The sequence below is a fragment of the Gavialis gangeticus genome, unplaced genomic scaffold (genome assembly GCF_001723915.1).
Source record: "Gavialis gangeticus isolate Ggan-Ray unplaced genomic scaffold, GavGan_comp1, whole genome shotgun sequence".
Classification (NCBI taxonomy): Eukaryota; Metazoa; Chordata; order Crocodylia; family Gavialidae; genus Gavialis; species Gavialis gangeticus.
Genome location: NW_017729004.1, coordinates 32,300,929 through 32,320,687, shown reverse-complemented (window position 1 = coordinate 32,320,687; position 19,759 = coordinate 32,300,929). Strand labels below are relative to the sequence as shown.

The following is a 19,759-nucleotide window of genomic DNA, read 5'->3' as shown; positions in this document are numbered from 1 at the left end:
ATTTCACTTACTTAAATGGAATTATATCACCACTAGATTGGTGTAATAATGAATCAGTCCCCTTTAATGTCAATATCAATGGCTCCATGTTATAGTTTTTGCTGTAATTTTTTAAAAGCATGAAATTCACCCAGCGCATAGGGCATGCATTAGGGCCTGGTGGCAGAATGCTTACAGCATCTTGCTTTAATGCCAGACTCATGAGTTGGATATTCATGTCAAAGGCTGGCCATGCTGGCTAGGGACAGACATTCAAAAAACCTCAGCCTGAATTTATTCAATCTTTACAGGTTAGTCTAACTTGGCTAGGCTAAACCAGTTTGTAACCACACAGACATCCCCTCTGGACTGAAAAAAACTCAGACACATGCCTGCAGTAGCTTAGGCTGGAAGCCGGGGGTGCTAGTGCACCCCTCCATACCCTTCCACAGAGCTGAGATGAAGGGTGGCGGGTGAGTGTGGCCAGGCCCCTCTGATGTCTCGTCCCCCCCACAGTAGCCCAGCAGGGAATACTTATCACCCCTAACTCAGTGTTTATCAACCTATTAAGAAAACAAAACCTCTCTCCATTAGTTCAAGCTCTTCTTAAACAGCTTTTCCAAGGAAGGACATTACCAGCTACCTGTTGATTAGCTCCAAAATCCTGTCTGCCTTTGTCATCTCCTACAGCATGGACTGCAGCCAGCATGTGGTCTGCTAGCTAATGCTGAGGGGCCTGCTGTGGAGCAGAGAGCCCTGCCCAGCCCAGAGAGCATGCCGGGATGCTGGGGGTGTCTGGTTTATCTTAAACCAGCAAGGGGTCTGGGATAGACATTGCATAAACCAGTTTGAGCCAAATCAGTTAAGTCTTATTCAACATTGAACCAGGTTTATCTCAAACTGGCTTCAGCCATTTTCAAACATCTGTTCTGTTACAGGTTTAAACCAGTCTCTGATCACTTAAACCGGTTTATGTGTAATGTCTATCCTTAGCCGCAGGGTCAAAAATGGGTATACCTTAACGATGTCAAACCGATAACCATTTAGCTTGGGCAGATCTTTGATTTTAACAGAGTTCATGCCTACCTAAGATAACTAGGAAGAAAAAGGTGCTTGCTAGGCCGTGAGTTTTCTTCATCGAGATAACATTGACTATGCAGTAATGCATAGAAGAACAGCAAGAAACAATGAAATCAGCTTTCTCTATTTTTTCCCTGAAAACCCAGCAAATGTATACATAGCTCCTATTCATTTCAACGGGCACTGCAAAGCTGTGACTGCAGACAGAATTGAGTCCTAAGGGGCAACATGAGATAGTTAAGACTGTAATGAGAATCCACTGTTGCCAGCTCGTGATTTTTATTACAAATGCCATTATATTTTGTGTTTTTCTTATAGGAACAACCCTGGAATCATATATTATGAAGGAATCAGCTTTATTTAACACAGGGGAAATTTCTAGTTCTCATGCTTGCAAAGAAAAAGCTTGAAAATGTCAAACTTAAAAATGAACCCAACATGCATTATTTTATAAGATGTCATTATTTTATAAGATGTCATGTTACTCTTTATTTTTTGAGGCCTGAATGGTAGGGTTACACTAGTTATAGTAGGATTGACACTATTGAGAATATGAACTATTGTCTTTCATTGTGGAATGATTTAGTTTTTAAATAGCTTTTGTAAAAGAGGAGGGGTGAGATTGTCTGTGTCAGAAACTCAGAAAGAGTAGTGTTAAAACAAACTCGGAATCCTGGCTAAAGTCTTATATATGAGTGTGGGGGTTGTGTTGCACAATGCTTCATGCATAGCCTGAAAAAGGCATCTGACTGGGCTTATTAGTCATTGATTTATCATTTGAAACATTATAATGCTACTTGCCCTATTGTCCCACTAAATGTGTGCGTTGGAAAGAAAGTGACCATGTTATACTTAAACTAAAAGAAAATCATGCAAAGTACATCAGAAAAGTGCCCTTATTGATGGGAATGGGAGACCAGAGAGTGATATACATAGAACGCTAATGTTTTGTTGACTCTGGGTGAAATCTTCTTCCCACACAAATGAGTTGGAGTTTTGTCATTGACTTCAATGCAGCCAAAATTTCACCCTCAGTGAAAACTGACATGGTTTTCCCAAAAGTAGGCATAGGGAAGTGGGTGCATCTACACATGATTAATCAGTAGAAATAAATTCTGGAGCCTATTGCTCTGGAGTTTTTTGCTCCAAGGTGTACCATTTGATGTGTGTCTGGGAGCCTCTGGAGCATATTACCCCAGAGTTTGTTCATGCACAATACATGGAGGCTGATCACAGCAGCCCTGGCAGGGGACACAGGGCAGGGGGAAGGGGGTAGCAGCTCGCTAGCCCAGGCTGCTCTAACAGGGATCCATGTGCTGCCAAGTAGCTGGCTGGGGCACAAGGGTGCTTTGCCGCAGGGACTGCCTGTCAGCTAGCCCTGCACTGAAGCACCCTGTGTCCCAGCCACCTGGGGTGGCATCTACACATGTGCTGCTGTGCACAAAAAAACTCCTCAGCAGGTTAGGACTTGTATTTATTAGTTTTGTGCACCCTAATAGGGGCTGCCGTGTAGACACAGAGACACTTACTGCACAGTTAATTAGTTAACTGCACAGTAAACATCTTGTGTAGATGCATCCAGCCTGATGTGCTTATGTTGTAAGGTCCCATCCAGAAACAGCTTTAATAAAGTGAATAAAGAGTGAACAATTTAAAGCTGTCCAAAGTAGCTCTGAAAGTGCTCCTTTCTCCTTCCACACATGAGAACACAGCCATTAGTGTTGCTGCTGTTAGGTTCAGTACTCCTTGGGGGACACTATTTGCAAAATGGGCTGGTTTCATACTGACAATATGCACGTACTTGAAATTGCTTGCATTTGGATGCCATTTAGTGTTCGGTTTTGAGTTAATATTGTGTCTGTTATTTATCTTCTCATCATGGGTAATATGTCTCTTGTGGGTATGAATTCTTGTTTTTATTTTTTGTTTGGATAACACTTATTTTTGAAAATCAGTATATGCCAGATACTTATGTACCCAATAGCATGTTGTTAAAACAAAGTTTAACAGCTAAAATGTGAACAAGTACAACACAGTGGCAAACAACAATGATATATTGCATTTCTAGCTAACAATCTCAAAAAGCTTAATAAACATTAGAGAATATATCCTCAATATGCTTGTAAAACAGGGAATTATCACTGTCCCTGTGAAAAGGGAGACATAGAGAAGTTGAATAACTTGCCCAAGGTCAGACAGAATGCCAGTAGCAGTCCTGGGAACACAACCAAGATGTCCTGCATTCCAGTCCTTTTGCATTAGCTTCTGTGAATTTTTGAATCATTAATAGAAATACGGGCCAGATCTTCAGATGATATAAATCAATGTAACTCCATTAACTTTAGTGGAATTATGAGCATACACACCATTTGAGAATGTGCATTCAATGACAATTTCTTTACATATTGAAATTGAAGGAAATTGACCATAATTTCTTGCTAATACCTAAACAATACTGTTCCAGAATAAGCAGTTATAGTTTATTATTTATAATAGGACAAAATATTTAATTTCTAGTAGTTTGCTACATTCAGCTTTTTACATTTTATTCATTATGAAAAGTAATAAAAGACAGAAATAATAGGTCACGCTATGGAAAGATAGTCTGCCCCATTAAGGGGTAGGGGTCCCATTCTTTTAACTGACCCAGCTGGAAAGGGGTTGCAGAAAGTCTCATCATGGCACTGATTCCTTCCTGGATTAGGGGAAAGGACCAACCTGCTTAATGAAGTGAAGCAGTCATTTATACACCATCTACTGTGATACTATTAACAGATCATTGGTAAAGGAGAAAAGAATATGGAAACAGCTAAAGGGCATACCACACTTAGGTTATTGGTGTTAAAGTAAATCAATATTCTAGCCAAAAAATAAACAAATATGCTAATTTTTGGTTCTCTAGTGGTCTATACTGAGGACACACCAAACACATCTCATTTTTGCATCTCCTTAAACTATAACAGTTTAGAAGCCATTATAATAAAAGGTGGACAACCCTTTAATGTAGGTACCCACATTATTAATATACCCACTGATATTGCCATAAGGCAGCTTGTTTGACTTTGGTTTACAGAAGAATTATTCAGCTGAAAAGATTGAGGAGCATTGTCTTCATGGGTAATGAAGCCCTTGGATGAGAGACTGAGAAGCAATTTGTGTACCTAATAGACAAACTATCTCAGCTGATCAAGGTAATAAGGGACTTTGAAATAAAATGGGGAAGTGTGATAAAGCAGACAGTCCAATTATTTGAAGAATGTCATCTAGGGTAATAGTAAAGAAAAAAATATATTGAAACAACTAAAGGACAGCACACCTACTTTATTTTATGATACAAAAGCTAAGTTTGGCCCTGATGTGAAGTCAAGGTGGTGAAAATATTAAAATCCAGGCTGAATATGGCTCTACATTGTTTAAATGCTGTATTTGTTTAAAACATAATTGCGTATATAAGTATATGCATGTGTTTAAAACAAATATCAGACTATGTATATAAATATTTTTAAAGATCTATAGGATTGAACCATATACACGTTTAAAATATATTTATATAAAAATACTTGTGACACATTATGAAATATACACATGCATATATAATGCATTTAGTATTTCAAACACCACGTAAAATTACACTTTTGAAATGTAGTGTTAGAATATACATTGAGAAAATTTATACATCTATTACAGTTAGCTGCCATCTGGAATGGAAGGAGAGTCTAAACTGTTTGCTGTAAATGTATGTAAAGAAGTTTTGGATTTGAGCCCAGATATGAATATACAAATAGATAAAGTTTTTAGAATTGTAACACAAAATCCCAGAGGTTTTGTGGGAATGTCAAGAAACACTCAGCAATCAGAACATGTATCTACCACGTTAATACATTTTGTGCCCCTGTCTCTAAAACAGATTATGGAGATGGCTATGAAACAAAAAAAAATGCTTTTAAGAAATATCTTTGCATATTTTTCTAGACCTAACTAAAGCTACTCAAATGGAGCAACAGCCTAGGGTTTCTGCTAAGCATAGCTTTCCGAATGAGGGATATAAACCTCTCATTTTGCATCTCACGAAGTAGAGTATTTGCTATGGAAATAAGAAATGTAGCCTACATTTCTATATGGTGATCAAGCTAAAGCTTTTTTAAATTGCTGATCTGGTTCTCTCGCTATAGATGAACATACCAGGAAATAAGTCTGTAGAAGCTGAGTGGTTTAATGACAGGATTCCACAATGAAGCTAACGCTAAGGCTAGGGACAAACATTCAAAAAGCCTGAGACTGAATTGATTCAATCTTTGCAGGTTAGTCTAACCTGGCTAGGCTGAACAAGTTTGTAACCAGACATCCCAGGCATGCAGGCACATGCCTTCAGTGGCTCAGGCCAGAAGTTGGGGGGTGCTAGAGCAGCCTTCCCATCCCTTCTACAGAGCTGAGCTAAGCTGAGTTGAGTGGGGGGTGGCCAGGTCCAGGCTGTACGCTGTGATTAGGGAGGCTTAGCAGCCCAGCAGAGAACATTTATCGCCCCTAACTCAGTGTTTATCAACCCATTAAGAAAACAACAGAGGGACATTACCAGCTACCTGTTGATCTGCTTTTGTCCTGTATGTCACAGCTCAGACGTAGCTGCCAGCATGTGGTCTGCTAGCTAATGCAGAGAGCTGTCTGTGAGGGCTGGGGGAATGAATGCTTAGCAGACAGTGGGGAGGGGGTGGAGGGAGCAGAAGCCAGGCAGAGACTGTTGGAGCTGCAGCTACGGAGCAGAGGGAAGGGGCCAGTCCTGCTGTGGAGCAGAGAGCCTCACGCAGCCCAGAGAGCATGCCGGGATGCTGGGGGAGTCTGATTTAATTTAAACCAGGAAGGGGTCTGGGACAGACATTACATAAACTGGTTTGACCCAAATCTGTTAAAGTCTGATACTACATTCAACCAGGTTTATCTCAAACCAGTTTCAGCTATTTTGAAACTGTTTTATGTGCACTGAATACCTGTTCTTTTACAGGTTTAAATCAGTTTCTGATCATTTAAACTGATTTATGTTCAATGTCTGTCCCTAGCCTAAATCTTATCAACACACATAGCAATTTGTCCTGGAACTGTTACTATTAAAACAACAGAGAATGAGGGATATAATGTTTATGGTGATTTATGATATAATATGTTAAAACTCAAATTAAATCCATTTTATCACATAAACATGTGAAGGCAATTTTTAGTATATTGTAAATTGTCTTGTAAGTATCTGAAATGCGTTGTTATAAATTATTATTCATTTGTATAGCACCATAAATTTATGCCCCATATCATTAAAAGAAGATCTGCTAACATTATTGAAGTAGTTATATTGTTTTAATTGACTTCAGTGGGTCTACTTCTATGTGCAAGACAAGCAAAATTTGGTTCAGAAAGTAAGAAAGTGTTCCCCAAAGCTCAAGGTAACCTAGTGAGGAAGGAGTAACTGTTTCACAGATCTTTAAGTCATATGAGGAAGACTCCACAAAATATTCCACAAAATATCTGTAAAGACTTGGGCTGGAGGAAGCATGATGGGGATGGGAGCCAGTCAGGGAAGATGAAGAAAACAAAGTAAATATGTGGGTCTTTAATAACACTGCAGTGGCAAAAAGGATGGCCTTAATGGAGGACTACTTTTTCATGGCGTTGAGGCTCAGCTTTTCAAAAGTTTGGAAAGCCATAAATCCTGCTATCAGCTTTACATCATGGGGATTACTTTTTCCTCTGAATATTAATTTGTAACAGTTCCTACAAGCTAAGAGTTTTGCATTTCTAATGTCATAATTGCTCTCATCAAATTTACCAAAGATAGACTATGCAAAGTCTGTACTACCCCCTTCTTTTTAAAAGGGACTTTCTCCCTGTATTCAGGCATTCACTTTATAAGACAGATACTTTTAATGTAATAATATATTGAACTACAAACACATCATTTAACTTAAGAGGGGCATAAGGCTTGCTGTCATTGCAGCACTGTCATTATTTTACAAAGTTTAGTCACTACATTTCTGTGATTTATCCAGTTTCTTTTTGAAGAAACTTCCATTTTATCCTGAATCTGAGTCACCTACTTTAAAAGGGATATAAGTAGAAAAGAAATAAATTATTTTCTTCACTGTCATTTTTAAGTGAAAAGCCATCTAAAATTGCCTATGAATATGTACATTGAATCCAAAGATGTGCAATCCCTTGAATTTTTAGACTTTTTAGACGTCTCATACAGGTTGTGACATCAGCTTTGTAACTCAGAGCTTCATATGCATTATATATCAGAAATGATTCAAAATTAGTCTTTTGGGGGTATTTTTTAAACAGTGATATTGTGCACAAAATTAATTTCCTTACTGAAAGTTTAAGTCTTGGAATTGTTAGTCTCATTTTTTGGAAGATATTGCAGAGAAGCAAATGACCTGTACTCCTAAAAACTGTCAGGTGACTTATTAAACTTCTCTCAAACCTCATTGAGGAAGTTCATTAAAACACTTTTTACAAATGACCAGGTGGTTGTCTCCCATGGTACATGAAGGAAATCTGTCACCCTGCTTGAAAAATTATTTGGTTACTTGAGATAAAGTACTAATCGTTATACCAAGCTGTAAGGTTCTGTGATAGAGAACTGTGGCTCAGTGAGACAAGCACCAAGGTCAATAAAAATAAAAGCCTAAAATGAATGCAGACCCAGTTTCAAAAGTCAGTGGTGGATGGAGGCCAAAAGAACAAAGTCTTTTCTATGGTCCACTTGAAAACACGTTATAAGATCCCAAATGAAAATAACTCACTTGATTGAACTAGTTCTAAAAAATATTAATTTTTAACTTTAAAATGAAAAGAGTTGTGTGAATGTGCGTATTCTATAATCGTATCTATCGCTGACAAAGTTACCTTCCTTAGCATTGTGACATTGGATCACATCCTGAAGTATTATGTCCAAGTCAACTAACAGGAAAATAGTAGGGATAAGCTCTTTTTCGTTCTTTATTCTGCGAAACCATTGCCTCTTGCAATCAGGATTGATTACAAACACACAATTAAAAGGCACTTGGAACATGATCTGAACACTAATCCTGTCTCTTGTTCTCTTTATACCTAATTATCAGTCTTAAGATGGGTATTAGTGCTTTAATTAGATTTACTTTTGGAATTTCTGCTGAAGCTAATATATTTATATTATATACATACATTTATGAATGGATATACCCCCATATATGTGTATATAGTAGATATGTTTCTAAAAATATTTTGCATATTTAATCTATATGTTTATACAGAGATATATATCCATGTGTATCAGCTATCCGTAGTTAATTCTTTATGAACACTATGAAAGAAAATAATTCAGTTTGATTTATATATAACCAAAGCATATAAAAGGTCTGGATATCATAACTATCAACAGTTATAAAGTTATAGCTTACAGCAAGTTATAATTTAGCATATTATTTTCCATTAGCACTCAGGGCCTTGTTTTAAATACATTAACATTGAAGGGACAGTGCGGAGTCAAAAGAATACAGATTACTTCATGTGAGTGACTCCAAGTACCACCTGTTCTGGTTTACAGAAGATCCTGACCTTATGCTCTGTCTTTTTTATAACTGATCCCAACATCTCATTGATTTCAGTTAGGTCAGTGCATGTAGAAAGGCTGCAGAATCAGGCCCTAAGTATTCCATCTTATACCCTTCTAACAATTTTATTGCTTGATAATATAGCATTTCCACATGCACGTCTCCCACAGCTTGCTTAATTATACACAATGCATTAATATGAGCACCTGCATATATCAGTGTTATTTGTATCATGGGTACTGCAATAGCATAGGGAGGCCTTAATCAAGGTTTCAAGCACCACTGTGCTAGGTACTGTTCATTTCTATAGTGAAAAAATGAGCTCTGTCCCAAACTCATTGCAATAAATAATATATAAAAGGAGACTCTTTCTTATGGTCTGATCAAAGAGTGAAATGACACTGGATTAACACGTAAGAGGCAAGGATTTTTGTGGGTAGTATCTCTTATTGGACTAATTGCACAGTAGGAACAGCCTTGGATGAGCTTTTGAATGCAGTGCATTCTTCTTCAGGTCTGAGGAAAACACAGGCACAGGCACAGCATCAGTTTGTCTGGATTTCACTAATAACATTGTTTAAAGAAACACAAAAACAAACAACTATACTTTGCAGAAAATATAGTGTGACAATAGAGACAATTCACAACAGTTAACTGATTGGTTGGGCAAAAAAAGGGCCTGGCTATTACCTCATATAATCAGAAACATAAAATAATTTCCAACTTCCTTTAACTCTTACTTAGTTTCTAAAGTGTATTAAAATTGCAGAGGACTATCTTTAGACACTTCTGTCTGTTACTTGGCTGCTGTTACAAGTGGAATCCTATAAAACAAGGAAATATACTTTTTATAATTTCTTATGGTGAAGAATGCTTAATCTAATAACAAATATTAAAGGGAAAAATGGAGAATACCAGCCTCCTTCTCAGTTATGTTTAGTGTCCTCTCCAAAGATGATTTTCCCCACAGTAGGCTGGAGGCTGGTTAAGCTCCTTCACATGCTATAACAGGTATAGGCATGCTCTAAACCAGTGGTGCTCAACCTTTTGGCCCCACAGGCCAGATGTGTGACCCAAAGCCTGTCTGTGGGCTGGACTGGGCCAGCTGAGGACCAAATTAGTCCCTAGGGCTTTGCACTGCCCCGCACTCCCCCATGCCCTGGAATTGGGTCCTGGGGGCCAGCATTGTCCCTGCCCTGAACCTGAACTCTGGGATCAGGTGCTGGATCCAGTGTGTGGAGTCCAGGACTCCCCATGGAACCAGAGATTTGGCAGCAGGGGAGCAGTGCCACCACTCCCGCTGCCAAATTCCCAGACCTGTGGGGCCCTGCTGGCTGGATAACATAGTACCATGGGCCATATCTGGTCCACAGGCCAGAGGCTGAGAGAGACTCCTACATCAGTAATCTAAGTAGCCAGTTATTTCTTTTAAACTGATTGGTCATTTAACAGAAAGCTACCAGTGCAGCTTATTTCTTTGAGGACTAACAGGCTGTAGTAAGCCTGTGTGTACTTGTAGGCTGTAGCTTCTCTGAGGCTGCTGACAAACATGACCACCCCCCCAAAATCAAAACAAAACAAAAAACAGCACTTTACTGGAAGAGGAAGCACGCTAATTTGACCCAGTTCCCCAGATCTGTATCGATCAAGCACCAAAAAGTGCCCAATCTGTATAGATGTTGGGCAAGCTGGGTCAAAATAATGCAATGCAGCTTGCGGGCATGTGCTGCGGTTGGCACCGGGGCATACTGAGCTTAAAGTAAAGCACTGGGCAGGTCTACATGTTGCCATACAGTGACATTACTATGCTGCCATGCTTCAGGACTTTCTTTTGAAAGTACTAAAGCATGACACAGTATGGGTGGTGCATGCAGTGCACGTGTAGATTTCACCACTATGGCACTGTAGCAGTGTGCTCTACCCAGGGAGCATGCCTCTACAGCTACATAGCTGATGATTACATGTAGATACACATGATTACTACATTGCCATAGTGTGCTATATGGTGATGTAGTGTGTCACTACATTGCCATACAGCAACATGTAGACGCACACCCTTTGTTTTCTTTTTTCACGTCTATAAGCAGGCTATATGAATTAAGTCTACAAGGTGTCACTCTGCCCTGCCTTCTGTCTGAATTCAGATTCACACGGCTAATTGCCTCTCTTAAAATACTCATTGATATCAAAAGTAGCAGCAGGAGTTCCTAAATCTATTGTTTCCTTATCCCTGTTTGAAGGTCCAGTGGTCTTGAGTACATCAGGATGAAAATATAGGTCCTCCTCCACCGGCAACTGGTGCTGAGTTTAGTTGTTTCTGTACTTAGCCCATAATTTGTTAGGTTGTATCAAGAGAGGCATAGTGAGCTCCTTTAGCCCCCACTAGGGCTGGACCAGTGTGAGGGAGGGGGGAAGATGCTGACAACTGGAAACCAGGGTGAGAGTGAGGGAAGGGTAGAAGTCTTACCTGTCTGGGCTAATTGCACTGTGAAGGCAGCTGCTGCTGCTGTAGTAGTGTCAGTTCCAGCTGTAGCAGCCCTGTGGTACCCTGCTTGCTCCCGCGTACCCCTGGTATGCTCTTTGGCACAGGGAAAGGACTTTCTAGGGGGGTGAGGGTGTCATCTCATTCACCCTGCTTACCCCCTGCCTCCTACATACACTGCTGGGTACAAGACTGTGCTTGCCTGTTTTCTATGGCTATGCAGCACTGGGCTACTCCTGCTGTGGCAAAGATTCCTAGTGGGGGGCATTCTGGTGCCCCTGTATAGTCAGTGCCAGGGGCTACTGCCTCACTCCCCCCCTCCCCCCCAAATTATGCTACTGTGCATTGACCCCGTCCAAATCAGTAAGTCATTAAGTTCAACACCAGTTCAAGGAGGAACATGGGGAGCCTTGTTTGACATTGATTGTCAAAAATGACTGAAATGTCTGTAAGACAGCCTTACTATAGGGTTCAGGTTCTGATTTATATCACAATCATAAAGAATAATAAATAAAATTCTATACAACTCAATGGAAAACTCTCACTGGCTTCAATGAGAGCAACAGCAGGCCCTGTTTAGCTATGCTTCCATCCTGTGCTGCCTTGGTGAGCGTATAGCATAACTTACACGTAAGGGATGAAGGATGGCCTTTGTGTTCCCCACAGTCCTCGCAGGAGAACAACAGGTCAATGCCTGGGCACAATTTTATACAGCCTGAAAGCAGCTGTAATTTCTCCCATCCTCAGCAGACCCAGGGATCCTTTTAACGCCAAAGATTGCTGGTATGTCCCAACAGTGTCTCCTTTCCCCTTGTTTTGTCATCAAGGGTGCGTATGGCTTTGGAGAAGTTACAGTAATTGTATGCCATCCAAATATCTCTTACATAAAGTCAATTTTGCTCAACCTACTGGGGCTTACACCAACTTAGCACTGGAGCAAAGGATGGAAAACCAGAAGGCTTGCATTTCAAAGACAACGAAATGAAAACTTAAGTTTTTCAGAAACTGATGGTGGTAACAATGGTGCGCACAACACAGGCCTACAGATTACTGTAAGTGCTGACACTTACTTACCAACTGAGGTTCATTATACAGAGACATTATTTAGAAATGTAGTGGGTACAGGAAAGCCTTGCCCTATTAAAGTCAGTGGACATTTTAGTAAGGGTCAGGATTTTATTCAATGCCTTGATATGCACATTACTTTTCCAGCTCAAGCATTTTGAGGGGCTTCACTGAATTATAAAAATAAGTGTACATATTTTGCCAAATCTCTCATAACTCACAACCACTTCTATTGAACACTAAACTAATCCCTGGTAAACACAAAGTAAAGAATAATTAACTAACAGGACCCTCTTTCTACAATTTGGCTATTTCCAGTATGATGAATTTTTTCATTTGAACTGATATGACAAAAACACATTTGCCCAGTAACTGTCAAACATGGACATCATTATTCTCTGTGTTTCTGACAAATGCACAATCAAGTAACTGTACTACAGTGGTATATCCATGTAAGTCTTGTAAAACAACACCGTTAATTCTGGCAATAGAGTCAATTATTTGTCAGTAAAGAAACCACTGTTGGGCTTTCTCTACCCAAACCTGCACCTTCTGCAAGCCCTTTACTTCTGAAGCTTCACATTTATTCGCTTAATGTTTTTAACCTAGTGTCTGTGAAATTTTTATTGCTCCCTAGATAATGACATCTGATCTGAATGTAACCACACACCTCCTTGCTCAGCAGCATTTGTCACAAACCATTATAAATTATCATGCTGATAGCTTGCATTGCTGGGAAACCGGAAAAGTTCCATAAATTCAAAGTACTGCATCAGTGACATTCTTGTTTATTATCTAGATATAAAGTTTTACAAGATTCAAGATGGCTGCATTTACACACTAGGATACTTCAGCAACACAAGACCTGTACAATTTGCTATAAGTGCTGAAAAGCATTTACAACATGCAATATACATTGGAACATTTTAAGTAATATTCAGCCATATGATCTGTTCCCTCCTCTTATTTTTAACTGTATCCTCACATCACAAGAGGGCTTTTGTCAAGGTCTGTCTAAAAGAATGCAAAATAATCAACAAACACAAGCTAGTTTTCCTTTAAAACCACAACTAAATTGGGGTTTTATTCTTTTATTAATGTAACTCTAATTAGTATTAAAGGCATTATTATATATGTTGTGAGGAAAAGATCTTCCTATATTGTTACGAATTTAAAAGAAGTTTCTTGATATCAGTCTTTGACTGTTTATTGTTTATATTTTTAGGCTGCAAAACACAATTGTACACATCCTGCTGAGGCAGTGTATTTCCAGAGCGCTTGTTTGGTAATTCTGTCTTGAGGATATTTTTCATTAGAGCTGCCTAGCTTGTGTGAAAGCACACTTAATTAATTACTACTGTGTCTGTGTGCCCCAAAATGATAAAAATTGAGTTCTCTAGAGAAATTTCAGTCCTGCTCACTTGTAATTTAGAAAAACCCCAACCAAACACAACTTTGTCATAGAGAGTATTACCATAAAACTTACAGAAATATCACGTGACATACCTGAAGAAGATTAGAACTCAACTGGAGAATATTCATCAGTTAAAATAAGCCATGATTGTTAGATATATTTAGGTCTTTAATATAAAACCTCCAAAATCTTAAAGCACAGAAATGCTAAGACCTTAACCAGCATAGCTAATATTTAGGTTTCCAAAGCCTAATTCTTCTCCCATATTCTTCTTTCACTGTGTAATTTCATTGGCTTTAATACATGTATTCCTGCTAGCAACAGTACATATGGAAGGTAGACAATGTCAACCATTGGCTTGCCTGTTGTTACAAAATAACTTGACATCCATTTTCCTCCCTGGGCTCAACTCCATGTTTTTTACAAGTCCTAATTATTATACTTTAGGAACCAAACCTTAGAAGTACATTCTCTCTCATCTTTGCCTCAGGGAAAAAACCAACCAACCAGCCAATCTATTGACAAAAGGACTTCAGGATTTAGCTTAGGATACTAATAATCTCCATTAGTCTGCTATATGAGTATATAGGACACACAGTCTTTCAACAGTTTCCTTTTCTTCCTTCACAGAAGCTTACTTTCCGTCTCTAATTTTTTCTTGCATGTCATATTGAGCTGTTTATCAATTTCCAGTGTTGTAACTAATACATTAGAGAACAGCTTGAACTGCCACATAGGTTTCATAGACATTACAACTGGAAGGGTCCTCACAAAATCATCGGGTCCAGCCCTCTGCCCAAGGGGCAGGAAGTCAGCTGGGGTCAGATCACCCCAGCAAGATAAGCATCCAAGGATTACATATGCAGCTCTTACACTGAATATCATGTTAAGAAATCAAAATGTATGTAAATTCCACAAAGTCATTATGAAATTTTTTTTTTACGTTAGTCTGCTGTCTTACCCACATTTTGGTAAAAGTAATGTGGATTTCTTAAGCAGACAATTCAAACTGCATCATTTGTTGATAGGTCCCTGTTAATATAAAATTATTTCAGTAACGTGCTCCTAAGATTTTGAGCACAAATATATTCTCTCGACGCAAATGAAGAAAACTTAGGTATAACTAAAGTGGTAGTTAGATAGTAAGTAGCAGATAGACTAAAAGGACCATAAACTTAAAAGCATAACAGAAAACAGTGGAATTATCATATTCATGTCAGCTTTAAACCATTCTTGCTGCAGAAATCCTGCCTACCCTGGTACACCCCATTGTTACAGACAGCTGTTAAAAGCAACAGCACTCTTTGGAGCTAGAAATGATGCACCATAGGTTAACAAGAAAACATAAGAATGGATCAGGGATTGATGGAAGAGGGAAACTGAATCCTCCAGAACCCCACAACACTAGGCCTTATGTTTAATACAACCCTATGTAGCAATGATTATTTGTTGTTTCAGTGGTTTAGATTTTATGTTTTCCTTTTATAGTGGTCTCAGATGGGAACATTTGAAAATGAGGAAGGTGAACACAGAAATGTTACATTCCCGTCTCTAATCTCTACCTAAACTGCAAACAAAATTGTTCTTCAGATAAAAATGTCCTTAAGCATTAGCAGGAATCCTGCGTACAGAAGGAAAACAAAACATAATATTGACAAGACAGGCAAGTGGACCTCTCTACATGTACAACAGATTAAAGAATCCTGAGCTATGGTGGCTGAGGTAATAACCATGTTCAGAGATGCAACTTTGATTGGAAACTAGAACTGGTTGTAGCATCCTGCCTAGAATTTCAAGCAAGTTACATAGGTTACAGAAGGGAAGAATTTGGTGGATCAGGAAATCAGTCTTATATATATGGTTTGAATGCTAGTTGCAGTTGCATTACCTCTGTAAATAGCTGCCTTAATAAAGAGTTAGTTCAATTTTACAAACCTAGAGTCCTCTTATGGTACTACCTAGCCATAGCACATAAAACACTGGCCTACACTGGACTATGCACAACACGGAAAATTGATTAAATGTAAAGTGAGCTACTATACTCTGCCACTACTGACATTCACTCCAAAGGAAATCAATGTTTATAAAATAACTAAATCAACTTGTGATTAAAATTAGGAACCAAGAATACATATATGAAAAAAAAGTTTTCCACTAATACTGACCCTCTTTTCCCTATTGTCTCATATCTTCTCTCCCCTTCATAAAGCTGAATTTAAGCAGCAGTCTAGTGAGATGTTGAGGGCTCCTGGGAAGTGCCAAGCCTCACTGACTGGCACTGATTTTTATCCATTTTTGGAGTTTGGGGCATGTATATGAGGTCATTAGATTGTCACTATCACTGAGAGAGGCCATGCTTACTTTACATAAAGAATAATTAAAACATGTTCTTGAATCCAGTGGCATGAAATTGGGGACTGGCTATTACAAAATGGCCCTGAACATCTGATCAGACTGTATGCTGTCTGTCCATTTCTTGGCCCAAAGAACAGAGGTACAGCACAGCTTGTACAGGACTTTGAGTGTGGATAAGCAGGAATGGGGCTATGGTTATTTCTACCTTCAGTCTTCTTCATATCCCACTCTGCAGAGGCAGTAGTCTGATATAGACCAGCAGCAGAGGGAGGGGCAGGAGAGAAACTGTAGCTATCAGACTGCTGTCCACTACCCATTACTAATTGATAAGAGCAAATTCTCAGGCTAGTCCCGTCTTATTAAGAGGAATAATTGTGTTGATATAATCTCCAATTCTGCCCCAGAATGATTGGAGAAGCTGTGTGTTTCTTTCATTCTAGTCACACTCCATGTAGTATTGTAATGCTATGTGAATTTATGGTTTCTCCTGTCAAGTATAAGTACTCAAATGCAGTTTTTAGTAGCAGAACATTACAGAAGGCTTTCATTTAGCTAAAAAATGCTCTTACTAACCATTTTAGGGTATATGGTTCTTATATAGTTTTAGTGGCTCACTGTTAAAGAGGAATGCAAACCAAAGCATTAGTCCCCTCTTTCCACTCACTCACAGCCACTTCACCACTACTGAATGGCTGCAAACACTGAGGAGAGCGTTTCAACAGGGAAAAAATATATTAGGCTTCTGTATCCAGGAAAAGGAGACAGAAGGATTAAAAGATTAAATCAAACATAATCTTACTACGTTTTTCAGGCTCAGAAGCACAACACCCAACTTTAATGTCTTTACCACTAAGATGTTACCACTAATCTAGTCTAGATTCAAATCTCTCATGAATTCATTTTCCACGCAAATTTGCACACGTCAGTCGTTTTCCCCCAAGTAGATAAGCAGCATGTTGACATTATAAATATTTTTATCCACTAGATGGTGCTATGGCGCCCTTTTCAGAGGCTCTCACTTACTTGCAATCTCTGTCCTCCAAATCAAAGTGAGGGTTGAAGTTGATCATAATTCTCTGGTATGGTTCAGGAGCTTGAATCAGCCATTCACATTTTTGGCTTGGATGGTAGGAATGAGGATAGCCAGGAGAAGTAAGGTACCCAGGATTTACAATTTTTATAGTATCACCACATTTATCTGCAATGAAAACAAACAGATTTTGTTTATCCTCCCCAAACCATCACACTTCTTCATCTAGTAACCTGGAAGTAGTCAACTGTTTGCCGTTTAAATGTTGTGTTTTCTACAGTCTCTATAGTAAACTTTTTACTGTGTGCTACTGGTTAAAGTAGATCACAGTTCTTGTGAACTGGTGGTAGTAATGGGTAATATTTGCAAATGGTGGTTGTAATTTAGAGAGACCACATTTCAAAACAGTGTTCCTTTACAAAGGCTCACTTCACAAATACAGACAACCGTATCTTCACAATTGATGGTAACATTGGCTCACAGGGATTTCTTTTAGACTTAATTATCTCAGAGAAGTGTAATCTCATTAGGCAACAAGTTTTAAGTGGAATGGGTCTAAAAAGATGCTGTCTGCCCCCTGGACAGCTATTTGGTAATAAGCCTGGTCTGTGTCATTGACCATCAGGGGTTGTCTTGTAGCCCCCTACTTTGCTCACAGCAGACCCTTCTTTTGTTTATCAGCCCATAAATCTAAGCAATTTGAAGTTATCAGTGCTCTTTAAATCCAGACTAACAGAGAACAAAGTGCATTTAGTGAAGCAGAAATCATCCAGTATTACTCCTTTAAGGAAGTTGGTTCATGCCTGGGGACCAGATCAAAGTAATGAAGCAGAACCCCTTTCTCCCCCCAAAAACAACAGCAACAAAAGGTTTATTTCTAAACAGTTGAAAAAGTTACCAGTCACCAGATGCAAGTATGAAATTTAGTCTTCTACATCTTGCTCCTTTGCAAACAATGAAATATGATAATGTTTCTTAGCAGACTAAAGAGAGGAAAGTAATGCAAAGCCAAAAGGGCTTTGCCAAGTTGGTTGTTCCATTGTCCAGGATAGGCTTGCATTGTCACATTTCATTACTATGGATTTCCTACTGTGGATCTTCAGCCCAAAAAACTTTCCCCCATATACCAATATTTCGTTTTCAGCAATAAGATATGGCAATAAACTATAGAAGAGAAGCAGGTATGCACTAATAAATAAGCCCATGTATCACTATTTCCCAATAATGGTATACACTGATTGTAACACTGTATCTAATAGATTCCCTGTGGAAGGAAAATGGCATTCCTTGCTCTCAGCATGAATTTATGAATGTACAGAATTTTATTACAGGAAAACCAGGTCAAATGGAAATGAAAGATGAAGTGTGCATCAAAAATGCATAAAGCTACACGCATTATAGAAATCATTTGCTATAAATTAGAAGGGAAGGAAGTGATGGAGTCTATGTTTTTTTTTCCCAAAGACCAGATATTCCTACCCATGCTTTCAAAGACTGCATATTCCTACCCATTCCTAGGATGGCACTAGCTTATTGTCTGTTTCCCTTTTGGCTTTGGAAAACATTTTCCCCCCATTGCCAAGAACAAAAGGTACTGCCCTAAATGTGCCACTAGTGATCTTTTTGCCTATGGTTCCAAGAGACCCTTGCATTATTTTCAGCTTGTAGCAGACTCGGAAAGCAATCCTGCCTCATTAAATCCACTCCAGCTCTGTGCAAACAACATGGCAGAATCTGGCATCTGTTAAATGAGTGAAATAAAACAGTGCTGTTTCTAGTCACTTGACAGAGTCACTTCAGGAGATGTAGAGGTGCACTCACTACCACCATTGCTCTTTAATCTGCAACTTCTGGGAAAGTGACAGTATAATAAGATAATGTGGTCTGTTAGACTCCCCGGCTCTGTGAAATCTCTCTGACACTTGATTAAGAAGAGCAGTTTCTAATGTCTTTGGGCCGTAAGGACTAAATAAGGTTAATGAATTAATTCAGCAGGCACTGGTACTGGACGAGGGTGGACAGGGCATTAGTAGGTCTGGAAAGTCACAGGCGAGGTTAACAGCCTTGGTGCCTTGATAGGGCTACTGCCTCATGTCTGTGACTATACACAGGCAGCCTGCTCCTTAGCTCCAGCAACAGCCGCCGCCTTCCCTGTTCCTTCCTGAAGGAAGGCTATTGCCAAAGCACACCCCACGTACCCCGTCTCTCGGTCCCATACAGTCAGTACAGCCCCAGGATTTTCCCACGCTGGCCTCAAAGCCCGGCCAGAATAGGGAGTCCACCTACACAGGCTGCTTCAGACAGAAAGGGAAGGGCACTGCCCACTCCTCACCTCGGGACCCCACTGGAGCTCACTAATGCTGCCCCGCTTCAGACTGGCACAGGGCAGCTCTCTGAGGGAGGGCTCCAGCCCCGCAGCCTCCTCCAGCGCCGTGGGGAAGAGGAAGTGGGAGTCCACTCCCTCCCTGTGCCCGCCACGCCACTTGTGGTCTCTGTTACCGAAACCATATCCCACTGTAAGCCTCTTCCTTTAATCACTTGGATTGAAAACCCAGTCAGGCCAAAGTAAATATTTGATCATTAGTTCATGGGAATGGCTCAGGGTTTACTGTGGGAGGAAGAGCTGAGGCGAGCTTGTTCCTGTCAAACAGTCCCTAGCCTGCTGCTAGGGCGGGACCGCTCGGGAGGCTCGGCGCTGCGGGTCCAAGTGTCGCCTGAAAGTAAAGTCGCTGCCAAAGTCCGTGTCGGGGATCCCCGCCCGGCCGGGCCCTGCG

General features: G+C 39.7%; 1 protein-coding gene across 1 annotated transcript in view; it reads right to left on the bottom strand.

Annotated features, from left to right (window-relative positions):
- Nucleotides 1-19,759, bottom strand: part of NRP1 (neuropilin 1) — a 180,954-nt gene that overhangs the window by 147,703 nt on the left and 13,492 nt on the right. Inside the window, exon 2 of the mRNA XM_019507950.1 lies at nt 16,979-17,184. Coding sequence (XP_019363495.1) covers nt 16,979-17,184 — 206 coding nt within the window. The remainder of the gene's footprint in view (nt 1-16,978; nt 17,185-19,759) is intronic.